The sequence below is a fragment of the Furipterus horrens genome, unplaced genomic scaffold (assembly GCF_987537825.1).
Source record: "Furipterus horrens unplaced genomic scaffold, mFurHor1.1.pri manual_scaffold_7, whole genome shotgun sequence".
Taxonomy (NCBI): domain Eukaryota; kingdom Metazoa; phylum Chordata; class Mammalia; order Chiroptera; family Furipteridae; genus Furipterus; species Furipterus horrens.
Genome location: NW_028327177.1, coordinates 117,911,693 through 117,925,783, shown reverse-complemented (window position 1 = coordinate 117,925,783; position 14,091 = coordinate 117,911,693). Strand labels below are relative to the sequence as shown.

The following is a 14,091-nucleotide window of genomic DNA, read 5'->3' as shown; positions in this document are numbered from 1 at the left end:
CACCCCACAGGGCCGTGGTGGGCATTACGTGACACAGACTGGGAATGACTCCCTGTGGGAATTAAGCTACATATAAGAGGGTATTGTGTTCATTGCGGCTGTCTGGAAGGAAAAGTGTTAGGGGTGCCTGCTTCCTTCTTTCCTATCACTAAAAAAAATAAACCTAGAAGTAAAGAAATTTACACTAAGAGAACAGGTTTGTTCCATTCCATGTTCCTGACATAAATCAAGAGAATGAGCTCCTGCTAAGAAGCAGTAATGTACCACATGCCTCTGAAGAGCAGACCTCTGGTGCTCACACCTGCACTGGGCACAGCGGGCAGCAGAAAGCACTTTCTGAGGTGAGGCTGTAAGTTGTTGGGCCTCTGCCATTTAAAGAAGAGTTCATCTCAGAGAAAATCTAAGAAAAAAATGAAACATTTGAATTCACAAAGCAGGTCCTTATTGGTAAAGAACTGTTAAATGAATGGAAAGTCTTTCTCTGAGGGAAAAAATAAATCTGAACTTAACTACTTTAAATATGCAGGAGATTTTTTCATATGAGGATGATAAGTGGTTTTCGTTTTTGACAAAAGAAATTAGCAGCAAGGGAGCATTCTGTTAGTAAGAACTGAAATGTGGGGAACCCCTAGACTGCCTACCCAAGTGCTCTGAAATACTCCTTCCTTTCAAGTCTGAAAAACAGAATTTATGATACAAGAGTCTCTGCCTAACAATGAGAGCAGATTTACTCTCTCTACACCCTGCCTCCCCCTCTCCTTTGCCTGTACACTGAGCTCTTTATCTCTAAGAATCTAAGAGTAAAAGAGACTATGAAATGAGAGAGAAATAATTTTCTCAAATGGTCATCTCAGCATGCTTAGTAAAGACAACAAACAAAGCCTTTACGTTATTGTTTTTAGAAACCGCAGTATTTTCAACCCTAAAGTCGGCAAGAAAACATGCTCCAGGGAAAGATAATACTCAAGAAGCCTGTCGTCTCCTTAGTGACAAAATAATCTTCAGGAGATCTATCTTCTAATTTGCTAGCATCTGGAAAGAATCAAAAGCCATCTTTGTCTTCTGTTGATCAATAAAAACTGCCAGGGTAACATGAGCATAAGACTCACAGTCTGTACAGTACAATATGGAAATGAGTAAAAGGATATTACCTTCAATTACATAGCAATGTATCTAATTTAGATATGAATTTTTTACTTGTGAAATAAACAACTTTTCCACAGCAACTGGAGCAGAGGCACAATAGCTGTCTAGAACCCTTTACCCTGCCAGGAGTTGGAGCCAAAGCAGATAAAATAAAGGAAGACATTTATGGCACTTTATCCCATGTCCCAACAGAGCAGCCTGCTGCCACCCAGACACTCACGTGCCTCCATTGTCCACTCTAACAGCTTAATGAGACAAATACTCAGGGGGAACAGAGCCACCTGAGAATGGTTCCAAGAAAAATCTGACTTCATAAAGGCTGTCTCCAATTCCCACTGGGCAAAATGGAGCAAGCACTACAATTAGAATGTGCATTCAAGCAATGCCATTGGAGATTTTCTACAGCCTCATAGAATAAGTTCCCTCATTGAAATGCCGATGAGGCATGAAACCAAGCAGGGAGCTATGGACCAGGACCAGGTCAGGTCACGTGGAAGGCTGACAACTGGCAGGGGCTTGTGGCACTAGGAGCCGGGGTGGCTAAGCTCATTTTAATAGCGAGCACAGGGCACATGAACATCTTGCTGATTCCACCCTTGTAGCACATTCTAGGGACTCAGGATGTAGCCTGGAGATAGTAATGGGTGAAAATCCATAGGGAATCTAAAAAAGAATGATGCAGCTGAGGTCGCACGGAAGGAAGGACTCAGAGGTCAGAGGATAAAAATGTGGCAGGATACATTCACAATGGAAATGCTAAGGCAAGCAACTAAGGGTTATTCTGAACAGACACAACTTGACATGTAAACCATAAGAAGAACATACATCTTATGCCCCCCTCCACCCAGACCTAAAAATCCTTTATTTTTAAAATTATTTTACAGTAAGACTTTTTTGATGCACAGTTCAATGAATTTTAACACATACATAGATCTGTGTAACTATCACCAGAATCAAGATAAAAAACAGTTCCCTCCCCGCCTCCCAAAAAAACTCCCATGTGCTATTCCTTTATGCTCACACCCTTCCCCACCCCACCCCAGTCAACCACTGATCTGTTTTCCGCCACTGTATTTTTGTTTTCCAGAAGGTGATATAAATAGGATTATACACTACATAGCCTTTGAGTCTAGTTTCCTTCACTTCAACATAATGCCTGAGAGTCACCCAAGTTGTGTGCCATCAATAAATTGTTCATCTGTTTTTATTGTCAAATAACAACACAATGTATGAAAACATCATAGTTTATCTGTTCACCTATTGTAGGGTAGTTTTTGATAATTATTGATAGAACCGCTATAAACATACATGCAGGCTTTTATATGAACAGAACTTTCGTATCCCTAGTATAAATACCGAAGAGTGGTATTGGTGGGTCCTATGGCAAGTGTGTATTTAATTTCATATAAAACTGCCAAAATGCTTTCCAGAATGGCTATAGTATTTTGCATCCCTGTTAGATACACAACAGATTTACGGTCCCTCTACAACCTTGTCAGCACTTGGCATTATCAAAATTTTAATTTTAGTCATTCTAATAGATCTGTAGCAATATCGCACTATATATGGTTTTACTCTGCATTTCCCTAAAAATTAATGTTAAAATGTTAAAACATCTTTTCATTGCTTATTTGCCATCTTTATGTCCTTTTTAGTAAAGTGCCTATTTAATGCTTTGACCACTGTACATTATGTTCGTTGTTTTTACTGACTTTGGAGAGTTCTTTATATATTCTAGATACAAGTTCTTTGCTGGATATCTAAATTGCAAATACTTTCTCCTAGTCTGAAGCTTGTGTTGATAATTATTAATAGGGTCTTTTGCAGAAAAAACATTTCAAATTTTGATTAAGTCTATATATTAAACTTTTGTGAATCTTGCTTTGCGTGTCATGTCTAAGAACTCTTTGCCCACCTTCAAGTACAGAATATTTCCTATGCTTTCTTCTAAAGCTTGTATAGTTTCATGTTTTATACTTAGATCCACAACCTATTTTGATTTAATCTTGATTATAAAGTATGAGAGCTTATTTCGTTTTGTATATGGATAGACAATTATTCCAACACTATTTGTTGAAAAACTTATCCTTTCTCCACTGAAGTTCTTTAGCACCTTTATCAAAAATCAAATGGCAGTAAGTATGTTAGTTTATTTCTGAACTCTATTCTGTTCCATTGATCTGTGTGTGTGCCTATCCTTATACCAATACCACAGTGTTTTGATTACTGTAGCTTTATTTTAATCTTAAATTTGAGTAATATGATTCCTCCCATTTTAGTCATCTTTTTCAAAACTGTTTTAGCTATTTGAGTTCCTTTACTCTTCTATATAAATTTTAAAATCAGTTCATCTATACCTACAATATTTGTACCAACACATTTTTTTTTGGTAAAGGAGATAAGAAAATGCGTAGGATAGAATGGGTTGTTGCTAGAAGTGAAGGGGATGGCAGTAAAAAAACAGAAGGGTCAAAAACTGAGATGACAGATAACTGATCTGCTCTGAGCTTAACCTTAATTATCAGAGTTCTAGGAGGGAATGAACGTGCAGCTTACACAGGACTGCGTTTGAGGTCCGTGAGGAAGCATGAGTTATTAGTAGCACAGGTGGATGCCCTCTCAGAATCCTGTGTGAGGAGCTCCCAGGAGACTGAAGGAGAAAGGCAACGGCACCGCCGGGTTAGTGGTGCTCAGTTTTGGGAACAAGCGGTATTAACCAGAGACAGGCTTCCATCCAAATAATGACAGAATGATCGTTTAATTCCCTTTATTTAGGATGATTACGATAAAAGAGTCTGATTTGTAGACTTACCATTTACAAGACATACAAAGAGCCAATTTTCAAAACTTTATATATAAAGTAAAATGTCTTACTCCTACAGTATACTCAACTAAATACTTTTTAGTGACCCAAAAGAAATTTCCAGATCCCAAAGTATCTTTGCGTCACCTTTAATGCACCAAAAAGGTTCTGCTTCTTTGATTTTTTGGAGTCTGAATTCTGGATGCAAGGATGATCGGTGAGCATTTACCCTTCTCACTCAAACCTCGGTTTCTTAGATTCAGTGAGCCAAACACAGATTTTGTGGGAGGCAGAGATGCCCTAATCTGCAAATTTAAACAGAGATTTGCTCACCTGATCGTGAATCCAGAGAGCAGGAGGGTGGTTTGTATATTTCACTGCCAATTCTATTATTCTCTCTTGTTCTAGCAGTCTGGGGCTGGAGCATATTGAGAACCCACCAACCACAGAGACTCCTGGGATAAAGAAATCAACCCTAAAAGGAAAGACAAGCAAATTATTCCTGCTGAAGCAATTTTAAAAGTGGGCAGCAAGGTAAACAAAACTGACAAACTTTTAGCGCTAGCTTAGAAAAAATAAAGAGAAAATTACTAAAATAATAAATGAAAAGTGGGACATCATTGTCAACCTTACAAAAATAAAAGATTATAAAGGAATTCTATGAACAACTGTTTGACCAAAAATTAGATAACTTAGATGAAATGGATATATTCCCAGAAAGACACAAATTAACACATTGGGCTCAAAACAAAACAGGAAATCTGAACAGACCCATAACAAATGAATTAAATTACTTATTTTAAAACTTCCCACAAAGAAAAGGAGAGGTTCAGGTGGTATCACTTGTGAATTCCACCAAACATTTAAAGAATAATTAATACTAATCTTCCACAAACACTTCCAAAAAATAGAAAAGAACACTTCCTAACTCATTCTATAAGGCCAGTATTACTATTACCCTGACACCAAAACCTGAGAAAGATATCACAAGAAAAGAAACCATAGATCAACATTCCTTGTGAATATAGATGCAAAAGTCCCAGGAATACAAGGTTAGTTTAACATCTGAAAAGCAATCAATGAAATACACCACTTAGAATAATGAACAAAACCCAATAATCATCTCAACAGATGCAAAGAAGGCATTTGAAAAAAAATTTTTTTTTCCATGATAAAAATACTCAACAAACTAGGAATAAATGGGAACTTACTTGACCGGATAAAGGGCATCTACAAACTATTCACAGCTAATGCCATATTTAATGGCGAGAAGCTGGAAGTTCCCTGATAAGAGCAGAAACAAGACAAGGATGTCCACTCCCACCACATCTATTCAACATTGTACTAGAGGTTCTTTCTAATCAAGGCAATTAAGAAAAAAGGAAGGAAGGAAGGAAGAAAGGAAGGAAGGAAGAAAGGAAGGAAGGAAGGAAGGAAGGAAGAAAGGAAGGAAGGGAGGAAGAAAAAGCATCCAGATTGGAGAGTAAGAGAAAGAAGTTGCAGATGACATGATGCTGTACATAGAAAATTTTAATTAATTTACTATGAAGATAATAAAACTAACAGGTCAAATAAGGTTGCAGGACACAAGATCAATAATAAAGATAAAGTATATTTCTATACAAGAGCAATAAACAATCTAAAAGTGGGAGAATTTTACACTTTAAATGAGTGAATTTTATAATATGAAAAGTGTGTCTCAAAAGTGAAAAAAACAAAACTCATTGGCATATAACTAACTGAGTAAGCTGATGTGGCCTTCTAAGTTACGAGTCTTACGTTCCTTTCTTTTCTTATAACCATATTCCTGTCGTCTAGAACTCTTGGGAGTTTCAAGCCTTCAATAATTCTATTCCACAGAAACCCTTTTCTGGTGTGCTCCTAGGAAATGCAGCGAACCTAGTCATATACCAAGGAAAGAAAAATTTATTTTAACATGGGATCACAAGAAATTCTTATCTCATGTCTAGGAAACATAAACATCCAATCTTGATACTTTTCAGCCATCAAAGAACAGAAGTACTATCTTCCCCTAGTTGTTCTCCTACCAGCAGGCTTGCATGAAAAGCACATGATGTCCTCTACTGATTTGATCTATGACCTTAAAAGATGTTTTCTTTTAATCTATGACCTTAAATACCCAGTCATTTTTTACAGTCTTAAAATATCAGTTCTGGACTGGAAGTACTCCAGAAAAGGTCCCTAGCCTACTTTTGCCGATATTTACTTGACTGTTTCCCATGAATATCTTAATTTCCCTTTCATTTCAGAGAAGATACAAATTTTAAAAGACCATAGTTAACATTTATTAACAACGATGCTTGCTATATGCTTCCACAGAGGAGGTATATAACATCTTCACAGCTTCCACGTTAATAAAACAACAGAACATCAATGAGCTACTTTGTGGCTTCATCTCCTGAACTATAGCACCCTCTGCTGCTTGTTGTTGTTAAAGACCATTCTCAGGTGCATGAAAGGAAACCCCTCTTCTCTGGAAACTTTGGAAAGACACTTCAGAAGAAAGGACTCCTTCAGTAAATGTTAGAGAAGAATTCAAATGACATAAAAACCTCATCTGAATGGGTTTAAGAAAATAGGCACAATACATATTTCACAAAACATTTGTCCCAGAATTGTTTTACACACACACACACCCCTCTGTAGAATTAGCTCTCGGAGCTGAGAGCTGAGGCACCTACTGCACCTCCAGATGCGTGAGTATATGAAGAACTGAGAGAAAGAGCCTGATTTTGCAGTGAGCCACACCCACCCACATCCCACTGTGACACACCAGGCAGCCCTGTCCCGCCCACAGATGCAGCGCCAGTGCCCAGCACACAGCAGGCACAAAACCCATGGCCAAATGGCGATGCTTTACCATGAGACCCCCAAACTCTTCAGTCCTCAGCTACAGTCCTCAGAGTCCCTCACCCATCTCTCATGCAAACACTGTAGACGGCACCTGCCTAAAACATACAGACACTGTGATTCACATCAGAAGTAAAAATGCAAGTATGTCTTGGGTCCTGCCCAATAAACTCATCCTAATGAGTGAAATTAACAAATAAATACAATTAAATGGGCTATGACAAAATTTGCTTGCAGAGAAAGAGAAAATGCTCATCATGTGAAATCTGTCTGGAAGTACCTGTACTTAGCATAGATTTCTTCTTAGCTCCAACATATGTGATCCTGATTTTATCATGAAAATACTGATAAAGCCACACTTTTACTTAAAAAAATCTGCTTGGGGGCTGTAGGGAGCGGTTGGGGGAATGAGGAGAACAAAGGAAGAAGTAGTCAAATCTACCAGGGAAAGAGGAATTACAAAAAGACTTAAAAGACACAGTGCTCAGCACACAAACGGTGGAGGAAGACAGTCTGAACGATGACGCCAAGGCAGGCAGCACTTTCTCTGCATGGTCAGTGGGAGTCAGGGCTGCCAAACATGGCCGGGCAGGCTGCATGCTGTCTACAACGCAGCGCCTGTGCTAGAGCGGAGGGGTACATCTTAATTCTCTAATTTTGCTCTTCTAATCTGCTTCTTCTTGGTGTCCTCCTCCTCCTGCAACAGCCCAGTCACTTTCAAGCATAAAAACTTACGTTGTATGAAGTCAGAAATACGCCTTTCTCTCTCCATGTTTCCATGCTTCCCCTCGGGAGTGTCCTGCGCAGGAGCAAGGACTGCCGTGGTACCGCCCAAGGGGCAACACAGCAGTGCGGATGCCCACTCGCCCTCTCCTACTTGGCCTGCTGCTCTTCCAACCAACAGCTCCACTGCAGAACTGGCCACGGGACTAAGAGCTGGAAGCTGTCCCCTGGGCCTCATCAGCACAAATGATCTAACTGAACAAACTCTTGTCTATACCAAAAAACAAAAATAAACTAATAAAGTTAAACGTTAGGAATTGTACTAGATGCTCGACATGTCCCAAGACAAAAGAATATTACTATTTGCTCTTTAAAGACATGGAAACTGAAGCCCAGGGAAAGAAGGAAACTGTCTACATCACAGACCTAGTTGGCAGAAAAGCGACCTGTAAGGCAGGCAGTCTCCAGAGCTCTGGGTGTGTGATGCTGGGATACAGCCTCCCTTGGGGGACGGGACCCAACCCCAGCAGTGAGCACCACAAGGAACACTGGAGCTGGCAATGCCAGGCACTCCCACATGCATGGGTACTGCTGGTGCCAAAAACTCCAGAGAGGGAGTCCCAATCCCACTACCCTCAAGACAGAGGATTTCTGAGAAGGTCAAGAGCAGGACTCACCACAGAGATAGGTGCTGAGTCGTGGACCTACTGGTGAGAGAACCCAAAGTGGTTTTGAGACTTTTGGCCAAGATAGAGGCCTAGACAGACATGCTGCGTCTCCCTCCACAACTAAGAAGGAATACAACTACCTCAAAACTAGAGACAACCAGAAGTTCCGGAAAATTGAGCTGCATGGAAGTCCAACAAACAAAGATATAAAGAAGAAATACGCATCCAGACAGGCAGGAGGGGCGGAGAGGACGCGGTGTGGTGGCAGCAGCGGCGGGCCAGAGGAAAGCGAAGTCACACGTTTTAAAAAGTAGGGAGGAACACCTGGGGAGCACTCCCAGCACCAGACCAGACTGCACAGCTCACAGGTCCAGCGCTGGGGAAAATAAAGCCTCATTGCTTCTGACTCTGCAGACCAGTGGTAGTTGGGGCAGAGGAAGAAACTGCTGGTCTCTCAGAAGAGTTCGTTTGTTTAGAGGTCCCCCAACGGTCCTAGAATGTCTGCAGACCCACCCACTTAGGGAACCATCACCAGGGTAACAGCTAGAGGGGTGCCAGTCCCTTACAGGAAACAGGAGAAGTGCCTGGAAAAGGGGTGAGTGCTGAGCAAGCAGCATTGTTCCCTCTCAGACCCCTTCCCCACATACAGTACCACAATGTGGTGAAACCGGTCACACAGTACTGACGAATACATAAGGCTCCGCCCCTTACAATGTAAAATGTGCAACATTACTACCTAAGACACACAGGCAAACACAGGAGCCTGTCATGATGAGGAGACAGAGAAGTATGGCCCCAAAGAGGAAACAGATCAAGGTTCCAGTCAGAGAACTAAGCAACGAGGAGATAGCCAACCTAACAGATGAGAGTTCAAAACACTGATGACAAAGATGCTCACAGACTTGACACATATGCATGAGTACAGCAAATGCATACAGGAAGAATTAAAGGCTAAGCTGAAGAAAAATCCACACAAAACCAATGGTGAAGGGAAGGAAACCAGGGTTCAAATCAAGGATTTGGAACATAAGGAAGAAATAAACAGTCAACCAATACAGTATAAAGAAACAAGAATTGAAAAAAACAAGAAGAGACTTAGGAACCTCTGGGACAACTTTAAACGTGCCAACATCTGAATCACAGAGGTGCCAGAGGATTGAAAACTGACGTGAAAAAAATAATGAAGGAAAATTTCCCAAATCTGGTAAAGGAAATAGATGTACAAGTCCAGGAAGCACAGAGTCCCAAACAAGGTAGACCCAAAGAGGACCACTCCAAGATACATCATAATTAAAATGCCAAAAGTTAAAGATAAAGAGAGAATCTTAAAAGCAGCAAGAGAAAAGCAGAGTTACCTACAAAGAGGTTCCTATAAGACTACCACTGATTTCTCAAAAGGAACTTTGCAGGCAAGAAGAGACTGGCAAGAAGTATTCAAAGTGATAAAAACCAAGGACCTACAACCAAGATTACTCTATCAGCAAAGCTATCATTTAGAATGGAAGGGCAGATAAAGTGCTTCCCAGACAAGGTAAAGCTAAAGGAGTTCATCATCACCAAGCCATTATTATATAAAATGTTAAAGGAACTTATTTAAGAAAAAGAGGATCAAAACTATTAACATTAGAATGACAACTCACAACTATCAACAACAGGACCTTAAAAAATAAAAACAAAAACAAACTAAGCAAACAACCAGAACAGGAACAGAACCATAAGTGTATGAAGATCATTTGGAGGATTATCAGCTGGGAGGGGGAAGGGGAAGAAATGGGGAAATGGTGCAGGGATTAAGAAGCATAATTGGTTGGTACAAAATGGACAGGGGGAAGTTAATAATAATACAGGAAAGAGCGAAGCCAAAAAACTTATATGCACGACTCATGGACATGAACTAAGGGGGGATGGGATTGTTGGAGGGAAGGGGGTTACTGGGAGGAGGGGAGCAAAGGGAAGAGAAATTGGGACAACTGTAACAGCATAATCAATAAAATATACTTTAAAAAATAATAAGCTTAAGTGGTTTTGAGGCTGTTTCCTCTTTTGGCCTTTCTCTCTGGACTGATTTACTGAGTCTTTGGTACTGGATTCTAGTACAGGAACCAGTCCCCTCTGGAGGGCCCAGTAAGAACACAGTGCAGCACGGGAAGAGTGCTGGAGGCCAATCTCTGGTCTACGCTGAAGGTGTCTATCTGGGATCTGTGCCCAAAGCTCCAGAGCACTGAGGCAGGTCTGGAGCCTTCCCCTCAGTTTGGCAGGTATCAGAGGAGGTCAAGAATTCAGAGACATGAGGTCATGGCCCCACCTCCCATCCCAAAGATAAGCCCAAGAGCAGTCCTCTCCTTTATCTCTAAGCAGCACTTCACTCTGAACCCTGACACGCCGCACGGCAGCCATAGCCACGCTGCGTCTCCCTAACTTGCCTTCTGCAAAGTACCACATGGAAGTCACTACCAAAGTGATGCTCTAAGAGAGCCAAGAATGCAAGCCATCCCAGCAACAGCACTGAAGGAGTGGACACCACCCACCTAAGCAAGTGGCCATTCTGTCGCCAGGAAGTCAAATATCCAAAGAAACTCAAAGCCCCTAGAGCCACACATTAAGTCAGTGCTAAGGCAGCAATCTTTTAAAAGCGGAGGATCCAGGTGCCAGGAATGAGTGCTGAGGGACACCTGGCAGGGAAAGGGTCACCGCCAAACAGCCAGAGATGACCACCCCCACATCTGTCCTCTGAAGCAGGAATCTGTCAGGCACATACTAAAGCCAGTCCTAACATCAGTGGCATGACTACATCCATTCACTGATGTGGGATATAAAACACCAACCCTGACTAATTTTACCTTGAGGATCACAGTGGGACCCTATTTCTGTATATAAATATCACCAGAGAATGATGACATTTTCCTCATCAGGTAACTAAACTTGCAGGTGCTAATGCACTTGCAGACACTACGTGGTAGCAGCACTATAAACCAAGGCACAGGCTTTTCCTAATCCGGAGACTGGGGACTGGGGACAGAGTCTTGGCACAATTCAGAGTTGAAGGCACAGAGACAATGGTGTGCAGGACACAAACATTTCCACAGAAGGGAAATACGGAAAGACAGATCATTACCATCGAAGTTTCCACTCTGCAATGTAATAACTGCTAAACTATTTTTGAAGGGTAAAAGTGTTGCCCACCCCCACCCCCGCCAAAACAGCCCGTATGCATTTAATATGTATCACCGAACATGTGCAAAGATTGCAGCAAATTGCTCCACAAATGCAAATTATTGCAATCAGCATCTTGTTTTCTAGTTCTAAATTCAAAGGCAAACTATTAACACAAGACTGCTAACTCTTGCTATTATCACACATCCTCCTTCTAACAGAGCCACATTTCCAGATGGACTGCCAAAATTAGTCAGTGACCCCTAAGAAATACTACCAAGACTGACATGCCAGAAATTCGTTTAAAGTTGAATGCTTTATTTAAATTAAGGAAACATACACCCAAACACACCTTTCCTAAGGAAATAGTAGTTGGTTTATTTACAATTCAACCTGAATGGCAGCTCTGTGAGGCCATTTGCAGGCAGTGGGACAGGATGGCTAGTGGTCACCCTGTCAGCATGCTGCCCAGTCCTCAGAGCCAAATGGGGCAGACGCACGAGGGTGGCGTGCGCTGGGCCTGACTCGGGGCTCCTGATAATAAATTCAGCGCTGATAATAAAGTCAGCCCAGACGAGATGTGAATGATGCAGGAATTCTTTCGAGAGGGTGATCAGCTCTGCGACATACCAGTTACGCTTCTTTTCAGACTGTGTTTCCACTGCATTTGGCATAAGGAATACTAATTTTTGAAAACGTACCTCAAGATTAGATTACTGCAGTGCATTTTATTAGCAACTGCCCTACAGGACAGAATTATCAGCTGTTAGGTCCACAGACCAGAACGACCTCCTTTGTTTCCATCTAAAAAACTCAAGGCAGCAATTTTCACATACGACTGAGGGGGTCATGGGCTCAAAACCGAGGTAAGCGCTGAGGTGAGAGAAGAAACCAGATTCTCCATGTCGAGAAAGGTTTGCCCTGAGTGGAGACTATCTAGAATATCTGCCCCTCCGGAGAAAAGAGCTGGCCACAGGAGTCCCTTCCAGAAAGAAAATAAGCCCTTCTATCTGATGGCACCTTCCTGAGCACACAGAACCCAGGAAACAGAAGAGCCACTTACCACTGGCCAGCTTTAAAAGCAAAGTCTTCATCAGCAACAAGCAGGCGGAGCCTCTTCACAGAGGGCGACTCGTGGGCCGCTCCACACACCTTCGCTGCAGACACGACCTTGAGTCAGAAGTGAATGTGGGGAGGTTAAGCGTGTACACAACGAGAGGAACAAATCGGGGCTTTCTGGTAACTCGGATTTTTTGAAAATCTGCAAAGATGTAGTTTTTAAAGACTGCAAAACAAGGTTAAACATACTTTGCTTTGAAATTCTGCCTACCACCAGGTGAACACTTGATTTTTGAAAGACTTGCTAAAATACTGATTGAATTTTACTGCGTACAAAAATCACCTCTTAGAGGGACTATTTAACAAGTGTTTATTTGTTGCGTGTCTAGCACGTGCCACGTACCAGGCCGGGCACTCTTGAGAATTGCTCAGGAAGTGGAGCCCTACAAACCACCTGCCTGGCGTCTAAATTCTCCGTGAGTACGACCCACGCAGAGTGAGACCCACTGTTAGCTATGAGCCTGTGTTTGTTCTGAACCTGCAAGAAGTCCATGACAAGCAAATTTCAGAAATTAAAAGTAAGCACTTAGAAACTTTACTAGCAATTTCAGAGTAAATCATGTTATCTGTTGAATCTAGTAATAGCAAACAAATTGAACTGGTACTCCTATGTCTTTGTTTTTAAAATTCAATTTTCTAATTAATTTTTATTGCATTTACAAAATATAAAAGGTCCACAACCTTAAAATAACACCCCTTCACAACGGATCTTATAGCTTGAGAAGCACTATTCTAAATGATGTATCTGGTTTATAGAAAATCCTAAAGAGGTCTGAGTTAGGCCCTCTTCAGTTAAGTGCCATCCATGCCTTAGCATGCCTCAAACTGCCTCTACTTCCTTCATGCTCTGTGTCTTCTGCCTTTGGGTTTCCCTTCCTCCCTAAACCTGGGACATCTTCACAACAGTGGAAAAAAGAGAGCATGACTCTTTCTTCAACGTCCTATTGCTGTTAACTCCACGTGCAGCAAATCCAATCGTAGCAGGTGACCAAAATAAGGTTATCCTCCTTGGATCATGTTATCTTCACGGCTCCACAGAAAGGTGCCTTAGAAATCCGCTCAAGGTCAATGAACCTCCCGCCCTAACGCCAGCTCACGCAGCCCCTTTTCTCCAGTAGGACTAGGTCTAATCAAACTATCAGTGGGAGACAATTCTTAACAATCCACTGGAAAAGTCTCAAAATGGAGGGTGGTCTCCCTCACCCCCTCAAAATACAATTTTCTGCCTTCCTCTTGCTCCTGTAAAATCCTTTGCCTTTCTCTCTGTATTTTGTCTGTCCCATTTTTCTCCTCCTCCTGAGAGCACGTGGGGTGACCCTCCACCCACACTTTGCGCTCTTGTCCTGCCCACCCTCTCTGAAACACTGCTTCATCAGCTCCCATGTTTCTTCACATTCACTTTCTCTCTTTCTAGACCTTCTGCTTAAACAGACAGGATATCTAATACCATTTGGTCATCCTACAGAATTCAGCAACAAAATAAAAGGAAGCAGCACGGAGTGGCTGTTAACAGCCTGGGCCCTACAGCTAGACTTCCTGCTTTGTAACCCTGGCTCCACCGCTTACTTACCAGCTATGCGACTCTGGGCAAGAGATCGTATATGTGAA

At 41.7% G+C, this 14,091-nt stretch overlaps 1 protein-coding gene across 2 annotated transcripts in view; it reads right to left on the bottom strand.

Annotated features, from left to right (window-relative positions):
* OXNAD1 (oxidoreductase NAD binding domain containing 1) overlaps positions 1-14,091 on the bottom strand; it is a 35,189-nt gene that overhangs the window by 5,210 nt on the left and 15,888 nt on the right. For both annotated transcript variants that reach the window (XM_090284372.1, XM_090284371.1), the window contains 2 exons: positions 12,428-12,534; positions 4,283-4,424 (listed from right to left, as the gene is read on the bottom strand). In XM_090284372.1, coding sequence (XP_090140498.1) covers positions 4,283-4,424; positions 12,428-12,534 — 249 coding nt within the window. The remainder of the gene's footprint in view (positions 1-4,282; positions 4,425-12,427; positions 12,535-14,091) is intronic.